The 24,844-nt window shown below is 43.0% G+C and overlaps 1 protein-coding gene across 1 annotated transcript in view; it reads left to right on the top strand.

Moving 5' to 3' along the window:
• roraa (RAR-related orphan receptor A, paralog a) overlaps window positions 1–24,844 on the top strand; it is a 207,591-nt gene that overhangs the window by 122,013 nt on the left and 60,734 nt on the right. The window contains exon 2 of the mRNA XM_074632908.1: window positions 20,511–20,540. Within this exon, the coding sequence (XP_074489009.1) occupies window positions 20,511–20,540 (30 nt within the window). The remainder of the gene's footprint in view (window positions 1–20,510; window positions 20,541–24,844) is intronic.

Raw genomic sequence — 24,844 nt, 5'->3', positions numbered from 1 at the left:
ATGAACTGTCCAAGAGGCTTAGGCTCTCTCAGCTCAGCGCCGCAGAAGTCTGGGAGAATGAGAAGAGTGTGTGAGGTAGTCTCAGAAATGATGAAAGGAAGTGTCTAGTAATGACCACATTTACTTTCTACCTCTCCTGTTCGCTGTTTTCAGAAGCCTCCATCACTCCTTCATGGCACCTCCTCAAATGGCTGCTGAACTAATGAAGGACTTAGCAAAAACACTTCAGTGTATGAAGCTTGCATCAACACTACAAGCCAATGGAGGGCCTAACACTCATTTTCCCTGTGGTGATGTGCAAGCCTCCTATTAGTCTCTGAAGCCCAAACTCCAGTCTGAGATGTTTCCCTTTGTGTTCAGGTAGAAGGAGTGTTGTGTGCCAGTGCTTTCCTGTGTATTACCCGGCCTGCCAAAAAAAAAAAAACAGTGCAAGAGACATGAGGGGGATACACTCTGGAGAATTGCATCCCATTCTGTTTTTCTTGTCTCTTCTTTTTCCTCCAAGGGATGTTTCTTCTCAGTTAAAAGGCTATGTTTCTCAACACCATTTCAATGTGCTGACACCCCAACTGTGAGGTGTTGAAATTGGCAAAAAACATTGTTAGCGCACGGTGTTGTGGTGCCAGTGAACTCCAAAAGTACAACATGAAAAGGAGGGGGTTGTGTATGTTAGAGTGCATTTTACTGACAACATCGCCATGCTGTTACTCATCACTGACTTCACCCTAGGAGATGAATAATGTGCAAATGGGCAAACATTCTTTGTTTGCTGTACACTCTGACAGTATTTGCTTTGGATCACATAGTAACGTTTTGTTTTGCAGCCAAATAAGCACAAATGGATTTACAGTGCTGAGCTTTAGATTGTTTGTTCCACATGTTAGATTGTATTATTTCCACACTCTCTGACTGTGATCACTAATGGAAAAGCAATACATGAAAATATAAGGAAACGCAACTACCTCACAGCTTTCTCTGGAGTTAACGCGTCATGTATTTTAAGTTGCATTATGTCAACAGTTTTGCTGTCTCGGGGGCTGATGCTGCAATGTACCACGAGCTTGTGCTGTTCATCTGAGCAGGCAGTTAGCTAAGCTCAGCTGATTAATAAATAACCATGCCATGGTCGTGGATCAGTGCACCTCTAATGTGCTCAGACTCTCTGCCTTGTTCCTGTTGCGTCTATATTCCGCTCGGCTTCGTAAACGTAGAGGAGGGGTGGGGTCTTTTTCTGCTGTCTATCAGCGTGTCGTAGGGGGCGTCTCAGCGTGTAGTCATCAAAGCCCGCTGTGGCATGAGCTCCCCTCGTACCGCCGTGTTTGTCTCTCCACATGGCCAAACGCAATTGGACGTGAGCTCCCCCGTAGCTCAGCCTCCCCCCCCCCCCCCCCCCCCCCCTTACTGCTGTCCTCCCCCTCCCTTTGCTTGTGTAAATTATGTAAGTGCAGGCGAAGCAGCGGTGATGAGGCATACAGTAGTGGCATTTCACTAACCAGGCTTGTGAGCAGCACATGTGAGCGCCACTAGCCCGCCTGCCATGCCCGAGCATGGTCCGCCCGCCGCATCAGCTACACCAAATGCATTTTTAAATCGGGGTTTTCCAGAGCAGCCCGGCTAGACGTGGTGAAGACATGGGGTTAGTGGGTTCACCTCGCTGACTGTTCTCTAGTTAAGGGGCTGACATCTTTAAATGTGCTGTCTGTGTATTGTGTAGCCATGCAGGGGAATTCTCCCTCTCGTTCTCTCTTTCTCCACAGCTCAGACGAGGCTCTGGCTCTGTGTTCAGCCCCCCTTTCATAAAATAACAATAGAGTGGCACTTTAAAACGCAGACCTCACAGAAGATGAGCAGTCGGCTCCAAAAAAGGCATGCTAGCAAGACAGATGGACTTTTATACTAAAGCTGTCTGTGTTTTTTGGTATTTGTTATGGATTATTTGATACTTAATTAGAACATGTTTAATATCCTACAGCAGATTTTTAGCGTATCAAGGAGCCAACGCCACAGTGTTAAATATCTGTTCTTTTTGATTATGTCCTCTAACTCGTCCTTCTTGTTCTTCAAAGCTGGTCTTCTGGGCAAAGAACTTACCGTATGTAACTGTGTTGAGTAGAAACGGCATACTGTCTGTCTTTCTTTCTTTCTCTCTCATCCATGCATACACACACACACACACACACACACGCACACACACACACACACACACACACACACACATAAGGGAGCCTAGCCAAACTCAGACTTTGCAGTAGTGATGAAACAATCAGTCGATTGTACAATTATCCGAATTACAGATAATAAATAAAAAAAATAAATGTAGAATTGTGATAATCAATTTCAAATTTATGAAGCAATGATAGCAAATATTTACTTTAATATATTTTGATTTGTGTCTGTTGGCCAGACAATATTAGAAATGTAAATCGCCAGCTATTTTAATAATCTATTAATCAGTTTGATTATTTTTTTAAGAAAAAAAGTCTAAATTCTCAGATTCCAGCTTCTTAAATGTGAATATTTTCTGGTTTCTTTACTCCTCTGTGACAGTAAACAGAATATTTTTGAGTTGTGGGCAAAAAAAGACATTTGAGAACATCATCTTGGGCTTTTTCTGACATTTTATAGACAAAACAACTGACCGATTAATCAAGAAAATAATCGACAATGAAAATAATTGTTCGTTGCAGCCCTAGATTGTACAATTATCTGAATGACAGAAAATGAATGAAGAATTCAGTTAACTATTTATCATTATCAAGCAATGATAACAAATATCTGGTTCCAGCTTCTGAAATGTGATTTGCTGCTTATCTTCTTTCATGTTATTATAGAAAATGTAATATATATAGGTTTTTGTCTGTCGGTGGGACAATATAAGAAATTTGAAGACGTTATCTTGGGACGTTATCATTTGACATTTTCAGACAATCATGAATCAATGAAAACAATTAGTTAGTTGCAGCCCCACCGAATACATCAGAACACAAAACACAAGCAATATAACTCATCTATCCCATCAACATCCTCTCTTTTAACCCACTCTTTACACTTAATAACATGTTGCTCAATCCTCTTGCACTCTGTTGGCGGGACCTCTAGCTGTGATGCGCCACAACAGGTGCCACTCACCTGTCGGACGCAGTCGCCTCAAAACAACAGGTTCTCTTCTCTTCTGGTAGTCTGACCTGATGCACTCACCTGTCTAATGGCCAGTCTTTAACAGTTGCTCTGTTGTTGCTCTGTAGATTGAATAGGAGGTAAGTGCCATCTCTGTCTTTCTGATCATCCACACGCTCTGTGAATTGCTATAAGTAAGTGTGTCCCATCTGCCAAGCAGAAATCAATAGGCGCTCTTCACGCCGCGCTGAGTTTGTCTGGCTCCTGAGGAATAATTAAAGAGCCAGCTTGCTTCACACAACCATGATGACTAATGCCGTTTAAGGAATGCCTCTCTTACATAAATCAATAGTTCTCATTTCTCTCTCCTCCTTTCCCTCTTTCACACACACTCTCTCTCTCTCTCTCCTCCTCTTCTCTCTTGCTCTTTCTGTGTTTGTGTTTATCAAGGCAGACAAAGTTCTCCTTTGTGCTTGTAGGTCAGTGTGTCACTGTGCCATGGCCATGATGCTTATGCATTTTGACAACCTCTGAGTGGAGAGAGAGAGAGAGAGAGAGAGAGAGGCAGAAGTAACTCTCTTCCCCCCAAAAGCAACACAGATGCAATAGATTCAGTTGTTCTACATGGATATCTCTGTGTGTGGCCCTTATTAACCCTGCACACGGGCCGAGGAACAAAAGAGCATGTATCTGATGTTTAGTCTTCAAGTCTCTGTCCCCCAACAACAGAGAGGCAGAATAAATATGTGTGCAATAATGCATGGTTATGAGTGAGCGCCGTGCACACCTTTCCACCATATTAGGTTTTCATAATTGAATAAAACATGGAAGTGCTCCGAACATCCCCTCAGAGGGAAATGGCAGTCACTAAAGCATAGAAGCCAACTCAATAAAGAATTGCAAATGAATAAGTGATGAGAAGCAAACGAAGTGTGGCATATGAGAACAAGGGGGTGATTTACTCTAAAACAATATTTGAAACAGCAGGTGAATGGAGGGCAATAATTACATTGTGAAGTGGTCGGGCCTCGTATGAATTACTGCTGGGCTTTGAATCGGGCCTGTTATTTTAAAACTAGACGGAATATCAAATCATATGCAAACATGACCAGAGAAACATCTCTGTCAACCATATTTTCAGAGAGAGAGAGAGGGAGAGCGGGAAAAAAGCTGGGAGAGGAGGTACACTGTGAAATATCCTCAAGGTCCTTGGCAGCATTAGAGAAAGGCCTGGGAGGTTAGGAAACATCAAATCAATGCATTGTAATGTGAATTGACTGCTGACTTTGATCATCTGCCTTGGGAGTGCTTTAGCATTGAGTGCTGTCACACTGGCTGGGTTAAGCAAATACGGCACGGGCTGGAATGGGGAGAGAGATGGGGGGGAAGAGACAGGTTAGACTGGGAGTGAGGGGAAAAAAGGGGGGATATGTGACGCCTGGCTATCATCAGAGAGTAATGGGCACATTAAAATTCAATGTCCGCTTGGTAAATGGCATACTGTAGATGTTATGCATAGTTAAATTGATTCATAATTGCAGATGGTGAATATGTATATTAATGACATGAGGAGGTGTTTCTTAATAGAATAATCATATACTGTTGAGTTTATTTCTTCCTTTTAAACTGTAGTGGTTAGGAAAAAAAAGATTTTTAGCCCAGACTGTATTGCTGCATGGCAGACAGCCGATACCCGCTCCCCAACTCCCTCCAAAATGATGGGTCAGCCCTGCTTAGTGTCAGAAGCTGCTGATATCCTAGCTCTGAAAGTGGAAATGCTCTTAAGCCTTTCTCCTATAATGGAGTGGCCGGTCTAATCTTGCCCTCTCTGAGTGAGAGCAGGTAAGGAAGAGAGTTTTTACCACAACACTCTGACCCTCGCTGTGGCACTATGCTGTCCAGATTACAGTGCAGTGCAAGAGTGGCATCCTCGTTCTTTTGCCACTGTCAGCTGCACCATCCAGTATCCTCAGGAGGATGTCCCTCTTACATAAGGCACACACTGTGGGAGGTTTTTTTTTGGATCTGAAAGCTTTGTTGATGCTTCTGCTGTTATATTTCAGATTTAAATCTGTAACTGTGATTTAAAAGAACAGTGTGTAACATTTAGAGGGATCTATTGGCAGAAATGGAATATAATATTAATAAGAAAGTTTCCTTTATTCTTGTTTTTCTTACCTTACACCGTGTCTTAACTATGCGAGCGTCCGACTATCGCATCGCATAGCAACATACAATATAACCCGCCGTGCAACTTGCTCGTTTGCAAGAACAAGATGCGACATCACCACAGGTAGTGACACAGACAGATGCTGAGATACGATAAACAGAAACAGCAGATTAATCTAACATCCTGACTGCTTTCTTCATAACCACAATTTAAGTTAATATGACTAATTGTGGATGTTTCACTCATCACTTGTTGTCCCTGCTCAGCCTGCTGCACAGTGTAACATTAGTATTCCACACTACTGAACAAAATAATCTGAACAGGTAGAAAAAGTAGGATGGAAGAGGAAAACATGATGCTTTTGTTACTCTCTTGATCCTTGCGTTTTAATGCACCCGATTTGTAGGCCTACTTTCTCTCATTGTTTTTCTATTGAGCAGCAAACAAAAGCGGATCAAAACGAAGCCTCCTACTGAAATACTGTATTGACGGTTCATATTTCCCATAGTTTCCTTTGGTTGTCACTTTTGTACTGTGTGTTTGTGTTTTATTTGAACCATCATAGAGGTTGCTGTTACATTTCTTGACACCAGGTAGCTCGTAATAATTTTTCTCTGGTGAACGCATATAACTGAGCGTCAGTGCTTGTGCTCAAAGTGGCAATAATCAAGTTAATATCCTCATCTACATCCAGGACACGGTTTTCTCCCACTGTCGGCGGCGCTGACAGCTCATTTTATCTAAACTGATCAGCCATTCTTCATCCATGTTGCAGCGCTCTCAACGCGAGCGACAGGAAAAATAGGAACAGGGCGTCCGACAAAAGTTCAGCTCGGACTCGCGGACAGATAGGACACTCCAGTAGAAAACAATTTAATCGATCTGATTTTGTCGCTGACGCTCGCTCGTGTCACATCCAGTTAGGACACAGTGTTAGAATGAGCCGTTTATATCTACGTACGGAGTAGGTCCTCTTCATGGAGCCGGCCGCCATGTTTCTTCAGTAGCCCAGAATGGACAAACTAAACACTGGCTCTAGATAGGGCCATTCACGCTTTCACGTTTTTGTGTCGTCCACTGTAGTTCGTAGAAATTTAAATTGGTTGCAGTCTGCAACCTCACCGCTAGATGTCGCCATATCCTATACACTACACCTTTAAGGAAATTGTAGGTGTTTATCTAATCAGTAGATTCACTGTAAATGTTCGTCCTCTTAATCCCCCCTAAAAAAACCAAAATCATAGAAACAAACTGAGAAAGCTGGACGGCGAGTTCAGATGGAGTGTTTGACAGAAAACCACAGTGCAGTTATGTCACTGTGACAAAGGGAATATGAGGGAGGGTAGATGGCGTACAGGAAGAGAGAGATTCCTTGAGTCAAGCTGCAGCAAAGAGCAGCCCAAAACCTCTTGTCACTGTATGAAAAGAATAGCAAGACGACCCGTAGGTATTGGGCTGCTAGGTGCATCTCCTAACAAGCTGACTGTTCAAAGGCTTTTTAGTGCTCTAGAGAACATGAAAGGCATGTTTAAAAATTTAAAAGCCCGATCTGTTCCAGTGCTATGGAGCGGCAGAGGGAAGCAGATTTTTACGTCGCCATAATTCCCCAGTTGCTTGCTTTGTAAATTAATTAAGATGTTTATGACAGCTGCTTGCACCTAATGGAATGCTTATAGACTATGCTATTAATTATTACTGCTGGCCACGGCTGCAAGCTTTCATATTGCTGAGGATGTATGGCTGTGGTTGCAGTATAGACGCGCTCTCAACCTCAGACCCCTCTTGACTCGACGATTGCATTTGAGTGTCAGTGGGCTGTCTGTGCATATGTTGCGGATAATGCGTGTTCGGCCATTTGTGTGTATTCTGCATGCTCTTCATACTATGTGTCTGGCCGTCACAGTGTTGATAGCTGCATTAAAGATAATGTAGTGTAGATACATTAAATAGAATGGGCAGTGTGCCACAGAGCCTTCCTGAACACCACAGGGAAGGTTACAACTGCCTTTGTTGTAGGCCAGCATTGTGATCGCTGATTGGATGTTTCCCTCGTGTAAAGTGCAAAACTCCTGCCCTCTGTCTGTCCTCTCTGTAACCTGGCCTGGCTGTAGGATGTGTTATCTTGCTGTGCCTCCTGGACAAATGCCCTACTTTTATTTTCATGTGTGACATTAGGAGCGTATATTAGGATTGTCATCTTCCTACTTGATAAACCACTAGCCCTTCCTGTTACCTTGTCCAGTTGTTAGTGTAGGGCAAATGTAACCGTGAACTGTAACTGACCTCATGAGCCTGGAGGAAGCTCAGCGGTTCGCTCCCTGCCGTTAACTTGGCTCTGGAGTGGGGAGTTGTTATGCTTTCGGTAAGAAAGCATAAACAGCTCGACTGCAATGCCTATGAGTGTGCAAATGCAAGTATGGCTAATTATAGTTCCTCTTTCATATGACTTCACCCCAAGTTCTTCCTCTGACATTGTTACGCAATGGCATTAGAATAACCCGATCGACAGCAGGAAGCTTTGTAGCGGCAAGATACAGTCGGCAGAGTTTTTAGACTCAAATTAATACATTTTAAATCACTGTATGAGGTTGATCGATATCCATCGTGGGTGGTGATGTAGGCTAGTACTGTTTTAAAGCACCATTCTGAGGTACTTCACGTGAATATTTCAATTCAATGATACTTTATACTTGTACTCCGATACAATTCAGAGAGAAATCTAACAATAAAACTACACCACCCAGTGGTATTTAAAGGAACAGTGTGTAACATTTAGAGGGGTCTATTAACTATGTTTTCTTTAGTGTATAATCACCTGAAACTAAGAATTGTTGTGTTTTCGTTAGCTTAGAATGAGCCCTTCATATCATAGGTAGAGGTCCTCTTCACGGAGTCCGCCATGTTACTCCGCTATGTTTCTACAGTAGCCCAGAATGGACAAACCAAACACTGGCTCTAGAGAGAGCCTTTCACGTTTTTACATTACCTGAAGCCCACTGTAGTTCTCTGCTTGGTAACTGGTAACGTGAGTCACAGAGAGTAAAACCGTGGTACCGCCAGCTGCCATGTGACTTCTGTTGCTCCTCAAGTAGAGTTATTATGGTAAGGATGGCCTCTGAGCGAGGCGAACAGCGTTACCACAGTTTTGCACTCGGCAGGTCACGTTACCGCAGTCTTGGAAAGGGAGGAGTGAGAGGAGGGGTGCTCAGTTGGTTGCAATCTGCAACCACACCACTAGATGCTGCCACATCCTACACACTTTACCTTTAAGATTTAGTAGAAGTAGTTGCATTAAAATGTTAAAAGATGCTTTTACTTGAGTCATATTTTAATGTAATGTAGTATTTTTTACACTGTGGTATTGCTACTTATACTTAAGTAAAGAATCTGAATATTTCCTCTACCACTGCAAAACATATACTTACAATTCACAGGACACAAAAAAGAATCATGGTAATGCTCAATAGGGTATAAGCCTTGCTAGATTGTACTATTAAGGGTAACCATCATATGTATCCGTGGGTCCTAACCTGGGGGTCAGGACGCCCACAAGGGGTCGCAAGACAAATCTGAGGGATTGCCAGCTGATTAAGAGGACAGGAAAGCAGGAAAACATATTTTTGCTTTTTGCTTCTTCTTTTTTTTTTTGCAAAATTCTTTCATTTTTCAGACTTTAATCTTGAAATTTTCCCTGTGAGATTAATACTGTAGAAGATTTAACTTAAAAAAAAAATATTCAAATAAAACAAGAGAAAAAAAAAAAGATCACTCTTGGAATGAGCTGATAACGACCGCTAAAGAAATGCAACCTGTGAAGAGGTGTTGCAAGCAGACCAAAAAAAAGGTTGGGAACCCCTGATATATATTTTATTTCAATATAAAGGACAGTGTTTATCAGCTTTCTAGTTACAGTGTTGGTGGAGAGAATCCCTCACAGCCTGGGAATCCAGACAGGGCGCCTTGTGGCATCAAGTTACCCAAGAGTCCCTGGGACAAATAAATAACGTAACACAGCTCACAGTGAGGTAGGTTTGTCCCTCTCCATCCAAGCAGAAGCGAGTTATCATGTCTTCACTCTGCAGAGCTTTATCCAGTGTTATCCTCCGATTACATTTACATAGAGAATGCAGCGGGGAGGGAGAAGGCAACAAACTGAATCATACTCCACCTGCACCACAAGAGGCGATGTGTGAAATATGTATTCAGTCTTTCATCAACCTCTTTATCTGCTACGCGCGGGTTATCCTCACGTGTAAAGTCCTCTGTTGTGTTAGCTTTGAAAAAAGGAGGAGGAAACTGTGATCTGTGTTCTATTAATCATAGTCCAGCTCTGTGGCTGTCCCGTTATCACACATGTGTGTAATTACAGGGTATTTGTGCTTTAAGCATGCTCTGCTGCCTGGAAATGGAAGAGTGGCTCCACTGATGAACTCCCTGCTAATAGGACTACCTTTGATCTGCGTGGAGCATGGAGGGCTTACAGAACTCGCAGGTTTTAATTATGAAATACATGAAAAATAGATGCTGCACTAAGTGCCGACCATGACTGCAGTGAATCACAGTAGCAGCGCGCTCGCTAGTTTGCCTCTGCTTTTCCTTCCTTTATGTCTTCCAGTGCTCAGAAATACCTCAATCCCCGTCTCTCTCTCTCCGACTCCGTTCGTTACTGCGGAGAAGCCAAAAAGACAAGACCATGATATTAATTAGTGGATTGACAGACATGTAATTCATCTCAGAGGAAGTTTTCATTACATGGGAGGCTTCAGAGGGGCAGTTTGGCTTATTGGCAAGTGCTAAGACCAGACCTAATGGGGCTGCAGCTCCCTCCCTTTTGAGCAATTACAGCCAAGTCCTTATCAGCAGAGCCACGAGTCCACTGTTGTGGGACCTCGACTTCCAACACACTCGCGCGAAGTGATCCTTCCCCACAGACCCTTGTTCATTAGACAAGTGCCTGCTGTACTGTACTTTATTGGATGAGAATTGAGACTGAATGAGTGATGGTAATGAAAGGGTTCCAATATGTTTCTGAGTCAGCCTTTATAGAGCTGATATTAGCTGACATTAGTTTGTCATCAGAGCTCCAGTCTTCTCCCCCCTCCAGGTGATTATACAAGCAGGCATGTGTGTGTGTACAGTCTATTGACAGACCTGGTAACAGATTGTCACTAACTGTCAGAGCACATATCAACTCACCGGTTCTAATCCCATCTTTTATAACCGCTACTCTTGAGATGATATGAAATGCACACCGAGCTCGGACAGGGGAGTTGAATAAACACAACACTTCATCTGTTACAATGACATTTACCTTTGGCAAAAAGCTGCCTACCGCTGTGGTTTCCTGAAGTAGATGGCCTGTGAATCATCCTTTGCAACCATACATAGAAACAGAACACAGACAGAAATGAAAAGTGAAAACAAGCAATTTCAAGCAAACGAAAGGCCTTTGCACACCAAGTCCATATTTTTCATCCAAAATTGTCACAGGTTTAAAAATAAATATGACCTGACGTGTCGATCATGTTTACACACCAGATCCGAAACTTTCGTCTATTAGTAAAACTTTTGGAACAGTTTTGATTTTCTGCATTTTTTCGCATCCGCCTCCACTCAGAGCTTCTGGCGATTGCATTCACACTTTAAAAAATGATAAAAGTGGTGTTCATTTGTGGAGATTATCATTCTGAAAAATGGAAAGATCCCATTGGCTTTTTGTCGAGGGAACCAGGGCGATGCTAACTTCCTCATTGGCCTACAAAAATACGTCATCTCCATATTACCCGACCCTATAGCAAACTGTAGATCTCACGTTCTCTTTATTTAACTGCAATGTGCTGCATATTCTGAATAGGTTAGCCCAAAGGGGCTCATCTCTATCAGCCGATTGTAATACTCTTACAACCTATTATTGTGCATAACTGGAGTGTGTGCCTCAGGAGCTGTAGGTAATTGTATTCCCCTTTAGATTTTAACTTACGTAGAGTAAGGTAATATATTATAATGTGAGTAGAAATTCACAAGTGTTTGTCTCTGGGGAGCGTTGCTGTTGACTATTAGAGAGGCAGAGCAACCTCTAACCTCTGTATTGTAATAATGGTGTATTTTTCTGTAAATAAGGAAATACTGAAAGGCCTCGATGATGGTTTTATGTAAATACACCACTTGAAATAAACGGCCCTCTGACAACATATCTACATCTGTAGTTAAAGCCTTTCTATATAAGTGTGTAAACACACCCAGTGGTGGCCTATCAAGCTGCTGTTCAGTGAAGCTCAGTAACAGTAAAGTAAGCCAGGGTGGTCTGCTGAATGTGGTTTGTCTTTATTTATGGTGCGGGCTGAAAGGCTATTGGGTTTCATGTGTGGTTGAGGCTGGATCATTGGGAGATTACCGCTGGGCTGGGAACCGCCGGCGCAGAGAGTACACAGAGGCCTGCCTGTGCCCCTGGCCTCACTTTGACCAGTGCCCTGGGCCTTCCTGCATCCGTCAGGCCCCCCGGGACCGGTTCGCACTCGGAGGAGAATTACTGTGTAGTACAGCTAGAGCCAGGATCAGAGTGAACAACATCTGAGCAGCAGAAGCCCTAACATGTTGGCTTTTCACCTGCAGTACTGTACTGAATCGCACAACAAAACAACTGAACGGAACACCTCTGTAGTTTCTGGTTGAGCGGCTCCTTTTTTAGTTTGTAGATGTTTCCTGAATTCTTCTTCCTTCGCCGTTGCTGACCTTCACTGGTCCTCTGAGCATGTTGCAGATAAATACTGAGCATAGTGGATAAATATAACAGTGATATGAACCACATACTCCACAGAATAGTCATTAACAATAGGGGTGTTGAGGGCATGTTAGAGCCTTGGACGTTGTACAACAGAGTCGTTTTTTGGATCTTGTCATTTTTTGTAAGCGCTCAGCTAAGTGAACCTGTGCAGCAGTCTCTTACCAATAACAATAGCACTTATCGCAGCGTTCCCTGCGGTACAATTAAAATTCCGTCAGAGTCTTCAATCTGCCTCCCAGCCATGCCTGCTGTTTCTCGGCCCTCCTGGGCCACGTCAATTCCTCTGCTGCAATGTATAATTCACGAGCCACCAAACAGCACTGAGGACTCACCTGGAGACTCGCAGGCCCAGCAATGCAGAACTGCATGGGGGGAGGGGGAGGGGACGTTGTACATGAAGCCTGGGAGACATTTGTAGGGGGCGAGGTGCGTGTGACACGGTACCTCAAGTCAGCCAGAGCTTCTATGATCTCAGGGTCACCCTGATAACATCGCCTCTCCGTCGGGATCTTTCAACTTCTTGCCTTTCTCAGTAAGGCATGTATGCTTTTATTTTTTTCTGCCCTTTCTCCTTTCGTCTTCTGAAAGACAATTGTGGTGTCCTCTAAAACTAATTTGGATGTATATCTTCTATTTGCAGACAATTCCATAGCGATGCATTGGAGTAACCTGTGGAGTCTCGGAGTGGTTGCTTTTAGTTAAAACCAATTAGAAATGACCAGAAATAACAGCGCCTGGAGACAGAGAAGTCATTTTTCTCTTGAGCCTCCCCAGAGAGTTGGCCTCTCCATGGATTAAGTGTTTTAGTATATTAGGGGGCAGCTGATTAGAATCATTGTGCTCTTTTAATCATTACATTTTTGCATGTATAGTTTATAGCAGTTCTAATAGCTAATAAGGCTAAGTGTGTCACTGCAAATGGGAGGATTGTTTAAATGACTTTGTGTATGAAACTTGGCCTTCACAAAGACTGGCAAAGTTAGAACAGCACAGAGATCCTTGAATCAGCTCATCCATCTTATTGTGTGACTTTTGATGAGATGAGAATGCAAGAATAACCTTGCATCATATCTTTGTACTTCAGCTGCACTATACACTGGCTGACCTGCTACATTACTTTAAGAGATTGTTTTAAATAAATGAGTTGCCTAAGCCAGTGGTTCCCAACCAGGGGTCCGGGCTCCCTTAGGGGGGCGCAAAAGATCAAGGGGAATGCACCAGGATTGTGCACATATATAACTAAAATCATAATAACACACTTACTGGATAATTTATGCAAAAGTCTGAATATAAAAGTACTTAAAAACTTGTGTTTTTGCTACTTAGTAGTAAAATCTAACTAAATATTCTGCTTTCATGCTTTGTCCACATTTGTTGGCGTTTAGCCTTTCAAAAACAATATTTTCACTGAAAAAAAACCTCCAGCTTGCTGCACACAGCCTGTATTAATAGGGCAGTCTAACAGTAATTTAACAGCACCATAAATTACATGTATTTAACCACAGTAACAAAAAATCTATTTCGGCTCTAACACTATTATAGTAAATTAATTAAGTCATATTATGATCTGCATTCATTTGACGAATCCGTCAAGACGTCATCATTTTATTTATGTTGACGAAACCAACAAGTAATATTCATTAAAGAAAGTTCATTTGATAAAAAAGTAACTCATTTAATACACTGAATCACTTTACTGAAACTGAGGAATTTATTCGAGGAGTTGTAAAATTGTTTAGGGTGAGGACGTCGGCGGGGATCAGCTTTTCTTAGATATAAATAGGGATGGCTTCAAGGAAAATAGGTTTGGAACCACTGGCCTAAGCAGACTATATACTGTAAACATGTCACCTGCTGATTTTTCCAGTTTCCTTCAATTTGTACTATGTTAAATTTCTTAAATTTGCAGCACCATAAATCACAGCACAACATGTTTTTGGAGCGTTGTGATGGCTAAGGAGAGAAACACATTAATTGTTTCTAATTATTTTCTCTCAGGAATGTAGCAGCAATTTGTCAGTTGGGCAGGCGGCAGCACTCAAAAGATGGACTACTGAGTGTGGCCACATCTATCATTCTTAAGATGACCATGGCTCAGGCACCGTCATTAACCAGCAACCTCAGGAGTAGCCTAAAATTAACAGTCCCATACAACTGCCATCATTAAGACAGGACAATAACCAAACCTCCTCATTATGGGCTGATGTTTTTTTCTATCTGAGAGGCCTTATTAACTGTACAGAGTGTGTACTGCTAGCAGTCCCAAGGCCTGTGCTATTGACCCGTTATTCCAGTAGGTGTCCAGCCCGTCCCTCGCTGGGCCCTCGCTGGGCCCTCACTGGCTCCTCCAGCAGCTGGGTCTGTTGCGCTGGCCGTGTCCTTGTGTGCGGCGGGCGTGCAGCAGTGGCATGTGGAGCAGGCGGCAGGAAGCGAGCCTCCCTGTCTCCCCAGACTGAACAGTGAATGAGGATAAGTGAGGAGCGCCAGTCAATGAATCAAGCAGCAGGAAGGGAGCAGCCAGGGGGGGAGTGTGACGTCCCCACGGGAGAGGCCTCGCATTAGGAACTTCCTCGTCTGTGTGTTTCTGGCACAGGTTAAATGGATCGCTCCCATTAGCGCGCTGAGAGGACAGCTCCATTATATGAAGGAGACTGTAACTTTGAATGTCACGGTGCAACAACCCCAGAGCACGCCTCGTCTCCCAGGGAGGCAGGGTGACAATAACCATCCATGATAATCATTCCCTGTCAGGCTTTAAGGAACCTGAAATTATGACGTACAGCCTGCCATGCGCCTCAGACTTCATTACAGCGCTGTCACTTTGAGTCGCCCCGCGATGGCACGGCGCTCCACAGCCGGCTGCAGCACTGTGGCTGCCAGAACCCAGACTCACTCTCCTCCTGTCTAAGTGGCATGTTTACAGGATGTGTGCCCCCCCCGCAGATAGATGTGGTGGAGGTTAACCTCCAGTCGCCTGCACAGTTCCTCTCCAGCATAGGCGAAGTCTCATGAGAACCTGTGCTGAATTGTTTACCAATGCAGGTGAAAATATGACTGATCAAAGGCCACACGGTGACAACTGTCCCTCCTTCCATCGTGACAAAATGGTAATGTTGAAATTAGAATTCAGCTGCTCATACAGGCTTGCCTTTTAACTTCAATATCTGTTATTACTTGTAATAAATAATCCCCACAAAGGCGATCCTCAAGTTGTAAGCGTGTTTATAGCAGCCTGTTTGTCAGCCAAGGAGAGCTTCACCTCCACACTGACCTCTGAACCTGCCATCCAGTGGAGAAGACATGAGCTGGCAGGCATTGCCAATGTCAGTGCCCGGAGCTAGCTCCTTCTTTCTCACCGCCTGACTCATTCATTGGCTTTATGGCCCCTTCTCCTTGCCACCTCCAATCACAGGGCTCTGAATGACACACAGAGGAGGAAGTGGGCCCACTTACCACCCCGCCTGCTTCCTCTAACCTGCATAGCAACAGGCCAGATAAGCCTTTGGCGTTTAACAGACAGAATTGGTTTTCTATCTGTACCTTAAAACAAATTAATGAAGAGAATAGTTTGCATGTTATTATGTGTTTGGGATGTGGTGGGTGGGAGATGGACAGTAGTTGTCGGGGCAACGTATTAGACACAAACAATCACAGCACACAGCTCTGGAAATGTACGATTTACATATGGTATATCTTATCTTTTTCTGTACATCTGGTTTTATTGACTTTTGCTAAATGTACTCAGTGGAGTTTTTGACCACTCGGGGCACTATAGAGAAAGTATTTGTGTATCCGTTTCCTGTAGCATGAGAACACACTTGCACGCCACAAGCACAGTGGTGATGTGGTACACGTTTATGCTGAGTGCAGAGGGTATTGCATATTGACAGCTGGTGCCACTAACAACAGGTAGCAATGTGGACAAAAAAGAGAGGAAGAAGGCGACAGCTGGATGATTTAAAAAATGCAAAACAGATTTGCTAATTTTCATGGGGTAGTCAATTTTTTATACCCCAAGGATACGCGCAATACTTTGTAGTGAGAAAAGTCCAAAGAGCATTCAGGTTTAGCTTGTTTACTACAGTGTGGCTTTAAGTTTACTTTTAGTATCAGAATTACAGTATCATAAAAAAATATTCATCAACTGAAATTCATGGTAGGTTTATTAAAGTTTATTAAATAAGAAATGTAGTGATTACAGAATAATGATCATTCATTTCTGCATCTTTGGTGTAGAGTTCAACATCTGAGGATTAGAAACATGATGAGCCTGCAGATAAACGTCTTGGAGCCAGTGACAGCAGAACAGCTCCTGAGTATTATCAGTGTGGTCTGTGTGGCTAACGTTGGGCGAATGCACACGCATACGCTCTCACTTCCTCTGTCGTAAACATTTTGCAGAGCAAATGGTTGTTTACAACTTAGAGATCTGTGGTCAGTCTGGAGACAAACACGTTCTGCTATTTTGAAGTCTCTCACGTTTTTCACCGTTGTAATATTTAATGTGTCTGTTCAGGACATGGTGGCTTATGTTGGTCATTGTAATTTTTGTGGTGGTTTATAGTTTGAACTATTAGTGAAGTGACGGTTACATTTCTTAAAACACATTTGGAGAGTATTGGAAATGCCTTTTTTTTCCTCAATTCTTATCCATAGACTGTACATAAGAAGTGGACGTAGTCACCGTGACATCACACATTGGCTTGGGGAATGCGGTTTTGAAGCCTTGAGTTCGGCATTTTGGCTGACGCCATCTTGGTGTTTTTGCAACCAGAAGTAACACGAGAGGTTGGAGCTAAGTACAATCAAAAGCCGAATAAGACATTTTTAGGCAACCAAAATGTTACAATTAACTTCCATGAACTGAAAACACACTGTGAAAGAGTTAAGTTTAAGTTCTAAGACGAAAATAAGGGCAACTCCCAGATCGGACAGCGGCGAGGTAGCGACCTGTCAATCACAAGGTGGCCACACCCCTAAAGCATACCCTGCTTTATGGTCTATTTGACTCTAAATGGGACCATAATTTACTAAATGAACATCATGCTGTAATGAAGAAGACTTGAAACTACCGATTGAGACCATAAATTCATGTTTACAATGTTTACTGAGGGAGGTAATAAATCAAGTGAGAAGTAGAGTCATTTTCTCATAGACTTCTATACAATCTGACTTCTTCTTGCAACCAGAGGAGTCGCCCCCTGCTGGCTATCAGAAAGAATGCAAGTTGAAGGCACTTCCACATTGGCTTCACTTTTCAGACCCAGAGGTAGTCCACGGTTCTTATCACTTTGGCGCTGGCTAAAACCACTTTAGGGTGCACCAAAAATGCACGAGAAACCCTGTATGTACGCTATAGACATTTTATATGACATAAAGTGTCTTTAGATTAAATAATATCCCTTTTTTAATGGTCACCAGACTCCCTTTAAATAGTCTGAGAATGTCTGCTTTGTGTGTCTGTAACTGTAGTGTACGGTTTGACTAAAAGCCAGGAAAAAGGCTGCTTATTTGGCATTTCGCTCTAATACAGTTTCCACTACGCACACCAGCTATGTTCCTTACATGGTCTAAGAGGTTGTCTTCCCCATCAAAACAAAGAGCCAGTTAACTGCTTAATAAAGGCTTTTACAGCTGCCTTGTGTTGCAGCACCTTGAGACCGCTGCTCTTTAATGGACCATCAGCTCTCGCTGGCTTCCATGTCATTTGATTGAAGTGTAGAATTAAGACTGGATTACTGTTTATTTTCTCCTTGCGTAATGTCACAGTTGGACAGAACAGAAGCTTTTGGCCCTGAGCACTGGAACAATGCTAGAGCTCCATCACAGACTGCTGGCCCCTAGGTGACTGTTTTCCCTCTTTCTGCTCAGTGGACTTGATATTAGTTATGTGTTTCTGTGTGTCTGTCTATAGGAGGCTGAAGGGCTTATTTGTTTTCCCCCTCGTTGCTCTTTGACTCGTTTCTCCTCAAACGTGTCTGAAACATTGTTATCTCCGGCCAGACGCCTTTTTCACAGAGAGTTATTGAATCATGTCAGCTCGCCGTCCCCCGAGTTTCAAATGCAAGCTGTAGAAAAATTAGCCATTGCTTCCGCATGACAAGTGGGATCTATTAGTGTGCTATCGGCCCGCAAAGCATGAGCATCCGGCAGGCCGCTGGGGACCACGGCCGTCTGTGCGCTCGTCCGCGTCAGGCTCCTGGGGCATTAGTCCAATGTTGCAGACAGCAGGAACCGGAGTGGCTCACTCGATGAGTTGACACCCGAAGGGGCGAGGAAGGGCAGCATGAGCAGTCGCAGCCCAGCTCCACCTCAGCCTCAGCCAGGTCTGACTCACACTAGTCGGCCTGGCCACTTGTTTGATAAGCAGTTTGCAACTACACACATCTCATCTATATGGTTAAAATCTTTTCTACCTTTACCACCATACGTTTTCTCTCAGATCTCACTCTCAGCATGAGGTGTACAATAAACTGGTAAATTGCAGGAAGTCTAATGATGAGAATAATTTAGATCCTTCATCTTCTACGCCTCAGTGCTCACTTAATTGCTGCAGCGCTAGCTAATATGTTTGACCTTACTTTTATATCCAGTATAAATCCACACGTATGGAAGTGTCTCACTGATTAAAATAATTACCGTACACATTCAAAACTACCTGCTTGGCTAAAAAAGCCCAATGTATAATACTCAACCACAGGCCTTCTGGAGACAAGTAATATTACAGCAATATCAGGTTAAACCATCATGTCAGCGCTGTGCTTTTGATCCACTTATCAAAGCATTTGAGATCAATGTGGATGGTGGCATTTTCTTGAAAATGTTTTCAATTAACTGGTCTGTTTCGAAATAATTAAGCTGTTGTTTGTAATGGTGCAAAATTAAAATGCTATTAAAGTTAGTAAAGGTGTCCCACAGGGGTCTGTTTTGGGGCCTCTTTTCATACCTGCAAACTCGTCGCCTTTCAGCAGCAATCGCCGTTTTTAGCGTCAACCCCGGACGTTCACGTGAATCGTGTAGATCCAGAAAATAAAGTGCCAGTAACAGCACAGTAGCCACAGAACAAATGCAACGTAAATAACATTGCGGACTGTTTAAAGTCACCTTCCTGATGTATAGGCATATTGTTAGCTAAACTAGCATTTGCTAACTTCAAGGCGATCCTCAACCAAGTTATGGTGGAAAGTAACTAAGTATATTTACACAAGTACTGTACTTAAGTTCAAATTTGAGGTGCTTGTACTTAGCTTGAGTATTTCTATTTTCTGCTACTTCTTCTACTCTACTACATCTAAGATACAAATATTGTACTTTTTACTTCACTACATTTATCTGACGTAACTTTGCAGATTCAGATTAACAATACAGAATATAATCAATAATTAAATGATAATATTATTATATCAATAAGGTTTTTATTTGTCCCCAGGGGGAAATCCACAAGCTACCCAGCAGTATGCAAAATAATATATAAAATATATATAAATAAATTAAAATTAGCTCCTCATTTACCAGCTGCAACATTAAAGCGATGAACACAATAATGCATCAGTAATAATTATAATCATACATAAAATAATATATAAAAATCAATATAAAACATATTTGTGTATCAAAACAACAACTCTAATCTCAAAAAGCTCCAAAGTTTTTAATTTTCATATCGAAATCACTATGATTTATATATATATAATCTGGTCCACTCTACATTGTAATGCACATTTATATGATTTTACATGACACCAGAAACTTAACCTTTTGTATTATTTTGATTTTATTTGATGTTTTTTATTCTCTCATCAACCACTAGCTTGTAAAAATGATAATAAATAAAAAAAGGTGTACACTATTTCAAGATCTCTGATTTGCGTTGCATTGGTATCCAACACCCTTTGAAATGTTAAATTAAATTGTTTTCTTCATATTCTGATTTAATTGGTGTTGCGTACAATAATTTGTGCTTAGATTTATTCTTTTGTCTTGTGCTTTCATATATGTTCTTTGTCCCAATCTCAATGAGAGTACCTGTTTAAATAGAGGATTAACTAACTAACATTGAGGTCAAAGTGCCTCCATCCCCGCTCTGGGCCACAGGCTTAGTCATGTGCTCCGGCCCAATCAGTGTGGCAGTTCAACACATTAGCATTCCTAATGTTGTTTGTTTTAGTATAATTTTTCATTCGTTGCCCGCAGACGGTAGAGTTTCAACCACCGTGTCGTGGATGTTGATGTAGCATGGCCGCAGGTCAGACACCAGCCTACACACAGAACGGCCCTGGGCCTGAAACCTCAGTGACCTTGGACAGTGACAGTCTGTTGGACCACAGGGTCTACCTCTTCATCACCATCAGTTAGCTATAAGTAGAGTCAAATATGTTTATGCTGTGTATATTACAGTTTTTAATGTTTTTTCATGGTTTGTTTGTTTTCTCTTTGCAGGTATCTCAGTAACAAAGAAGACACATACCTGTGAGTACAAAGATTTTTATTGTTACTTTTTTTGCTGTAAAAATGTAATTTAATTTTCAGACAAATTCTACGCAGACTTAATGTGGGGAAAAACAAATTTTCCGTGCCTCATATACAGTAGAGATGATAAGATCATCTTGTTTCTATCTCTGTTGACTCTTCTTTCATCAGTGCCCATATGCATATTGTTGCCTGACTCGTATTGTAATAAATCAATACCTTCAATTAGATCAGTGCCATCCACTTTCAATATTTCATATTCCTCCGTCCTGGAGAGAATATGATGATAACCCCAGAGAGGAAATTAAAATGCTACGCAGTCATATGACTGTTTGATAATCACGCACAGCTGAAGTAAACAGCGTGCTGAAGCACTTCTTTGTTTTCTGCAAGGCCTTGCAGCCGAGCAACGCGGATGTGGTGTTGTGTGGTGGTTTGTCACCTCTGAGGCTGCGTTAACTACCAAGAGTTTGTATTCTTCAAGTACAGATCATATCACTGCAATTGAAAGATACAGACTCAGTGTGTGACACGTCTCACAATGTGAGATGCGAGGCTTCTTTGTGCACTACAACAATAGTACACAGGCTCTGCCTTGTCTAACCACCACTGCCTTTTCAATTTCAGTCTGCTCATGAAGAATTGATGAACAGTCAAACCTGTAGAAATCAATGATTTCCAAGAGATTTGTACTCTATTTTGACACGTGTGAAGTGCAATCGAAAAGGCATGTAGAAACGCTTTTGTGCGGTGTACTGCAGTGTGTCTGTGCATGTGTGTACATCTGTGCGTGTGTGTGTTCATACCCCACTGTGTGAACGGAAGAAACGAGCCCTGAAGGCTATCCTTTCCCTCTGATCACTCTGATGAAACTTGTGGAGAGGGAAGGCCAGAGGGCTTTTCTGTAAGAGCGGTCGGAGTGTTTCAGATTGTGAGCGGCTGCATCTCGCCCTGTAAAACACCTCGGCTCTTTCTTACATCAGACAGCAGGGCAAAAGGATATGATCTTCGACGCTAGACAGCTCTACCTTACTCAAACAGCCCCGTCAAAACAGCAGCACGATTGTGTGTTAAGCTATTTGCTTGTCTGGAGGGGAGGAAATGGGGGGGGGCTATGGTATTTCTTTTTTGATGTGTGCGTGTTTGTGTCAGGATATCTTCAAGGTAGAACAGAAACGCTTTGACCCACCATCCACCGCCCCGCTATCTTAATTAGTGCGGCGCTAAGCACCTCTACACCGGAAGGGGGCTCAAATCAAAGAGCATGATTTAGGAGTCTTGGGTTCAAAGCCCTGGGCAGAGACTGGACTACGCCGTCTCATATCAGTGAGAAATATTCAAATCGTGTCCATGTGAGGAAATCAAAGTAAAGCCCCTTAACAAGTAGTTGATTGCTGTGCCTCGCAGACAGGAAGCGGCTCGTAGATCCTCGTCGGAGCTGTGTGCACAAGAAGACGTTCAAGGGCCGGTTAATGGTCATTGAAAATACAGAGGGAAGGTCTCTCTCAGAGGCGCCTGGTGATTATATGGTGGAGTAATAATGAGGGAGATCGCTCTGCCCTACATGGTTATAGTTGGGCTGTAGATCTATTTTTGTTCCCGTAGTGAAAACATTGGCTTCCCCGCTACGCCGGTCCACACCGCCACTCGAAATGTGAGCTTGGCAGTCTTGCTTGTATGTGTGTGTGCAAGTGTGTGTGTTTAAGGAGGTCTTCCTAGTCCAACCCAGACCACAGGGATGGGCCGTGTCTCTGACTAACTCCCCACTCTGCCTGAGTGATCAAACTGCTGGAAGCTCCCCGCCATGCCAGTCCCCTCATCAATATAAATTACAGGGGCAGCTGTTCACTGGCAGACTCCTCTCTCCACTTTCCTTTCTTTTCCTTTCCTTTCCTTTCCTTTCCTTTCCTTTCCTTTCCTTTCCTTTCCTTTCCTTTCCTTTCCTTTCCTTTCCTTTCATTTCCTTTCCTTTCCTTTCCTCTACTCTCCTCTCCTCTCCTCGCCTCTCCTCTCCTCTCCCCTTTCCTCTCCTCTCCTCTCCTCGCCTCTCCTCTCCTCTCCCCTTTCCTCTCATCCTCTCATCCTCTCATCCTTTCTCCTCTCCTCTCCTTGCCTTGCCTTCATCTCATCCTCTCTTCTCCTTCCGTTTCCTCTCATCCTCTCTCCTCTCCCCTTTCCTCTCATCCTCTCTCCTCTCCTCTAATCTCCTGTCCCATCCTCTCCTCTCCTCTCCTCTCCTCTCCTCTCCTCTCCTCTCCTCTCCTCTCCTCTCCTCTCCTCTCCCCTTTCCTCTCATCCTCTCTCCTCTCCTCTCTCCTCCCCTCTCCTCTCCTCTCCTCTCCTCTCCTCTCCTCTGCTCTCATTCTCTCTCCTCCCCTCTCCTCGCCTCTCCTCTCCTCTCCTCTCCTCTCCTCTCCTCTCCTCTCCTCTCCTCTCCTCTCCTCTCCTCTCCTCCCCTCTCCTCGCCTCTCCTCTCCTCTCCTCTCCTCTCCCCTTTCCTCTCATTCTCTGTCCTCCCCTACCGTCTCCTCTCCTCCTCTCCTCTCCTCTCCTCTCCTCTCCTCTCCTCTCCTCTCCTCTCCTCTCCTGGACTAATCATGGAGCCATCAGAAGTTGAAGTATTCTAGATGAAAACAGATGCTTATATCATTGTGCCGATCACTGTGATGTCCTCTCTCCATTCTGGCTGTTATAAGTAGATTTACTGAGCGAGGCAGCACCCTCTCTTTTCTCTCACCGACTCCTCTTCTTTCTTTCTTCGTTCCCCATAAGGGGCGGCCCCTCGCAAGCACTTCCTTTAACCACAAGGCTATAATTCTCAGCAAGAAGTCAGCTGTGGTTTTCCTGTACATTTCCCTGACAGGTTTACATATGCTCTGTTATATTGACTTTTAGCAGCAGTTGATTTATCCCTACAACTGCCTGACAGATGTGGCAGCAAAAGATCAAGGGCTTAAATTTCATATTGTAGTTTTTTTTCTTTTCTTACTCTGATGCCGGACACCAGATACACACGCCGTCACCTTCTCCTACCTCAGCGAGGCTGCGTTGCCGTTAGATGAGTTTCTGTTTGGACCTGTTGAGAGAGATGGTGTGGAAGCGGAGGATCAGATGCAGCAGCTGATTACGCTGAGATTAGACGTCTCACCTCTAATCTACCATCAGCAGCAGTCTGGGGCTCACAGCTCGAATAGCAGAGAGCTAACTAACTCACACACACACGTACATACACACACACACAGGTCGTGTATCCAGGATGCTCTTCCTCGAACAGAGCAGATCTCCTGATTACCTCGAGCTAATCCTCTCCCTCACTCTCTCTCTCTTGCAGCTGTAGATGTACAATATGCTGATGTCTGACTGGCTGTACAGACTATGATACACAACAAGACAAAGACAGTTAATACAGATTGCTTTGTAAAAGATTAGACAAAACCTATAAGATAAATTGATACTCTGCTAATATGTCCATTAGGGCTGGGACGATACACCCATCTCCCGATTCGATACTATCACGATACTTGATTGCCGATTCGATATGTTTTGCAATTTTTAAGTATTGCAATACTACAAGAATTGTGATGTCTAGCTCTGCTTTTCCTGCAATGTGTGAAACCCAAAGTTTTTCCATACTTTACTGTACGTGTAGTGTTTACCACATTGGATTTAAAATGTGAGGGTGCAGGTCGTATCCACGTGAAACCTCCGCCGTTTTCTACTTTTCGTTTCGGCCGACTGCGGTTTGTTTTGATTAGCGGATACGGAACAGATATGACTTCACGTTACTCCTACTACAACAATAAAAGCGGTAACTTCCTTATACCTCTGCATAAAATCAAATCAAGCAAATATATCAATTTTGGCATTAAAAATCAATTTCAAAATCGTAAAAAACTAAAAAAAACGTAATACATAGGTGAATCGATATCTTTTTCCCACCCCTAATGTCCATATAACAGAAACACCTAATATTATAATAAAATCCAAAAGAATGTCCTCAGAAATCACTGTAGAGCTAAATTTGCAGTCTTAAAAAGCTTTTAAAAAATGTAATCATCACAAAACCACTTTTAACTTTTATTCAAGCATTATTCATGCATTATTATTGTATTTGATTTCATTATATTTCACAGGTGTTATTCTGCCAATGAATGTGCACCATATGTAGTGTGTGTCTGAGTTTAGATTGGGAATAGAGTGGCCAGAGGGAGGCAGTAGTACAAATGTAACTCCGGGAAAAGAGAAAAGGAGACAGACGAGGCTTCCTCTCTTCAGTCTTACAGATACGTCGTAGAGAGTGCCAG

Source organism: Sebastes fasciatus, chromosome 4 (assembly GCF_043250625.1).
Source record: "Sebastes fasciatus isolate fSebFas1 chromosome 4, fSebFas1.pri, whole genome shotgun sequence".
Lineage (NCBI taxonomy): Eukaryota > Metazoa > Chordata > Actinopteri > Perciformes > Sebastidae > Sebastes > Sebastes fasciatus.
The sequence above is the reverse complement of the archived record's forward strand: the minus strand, read 5'-3'. Positions and strand labels throughout refer to the sequence as shown.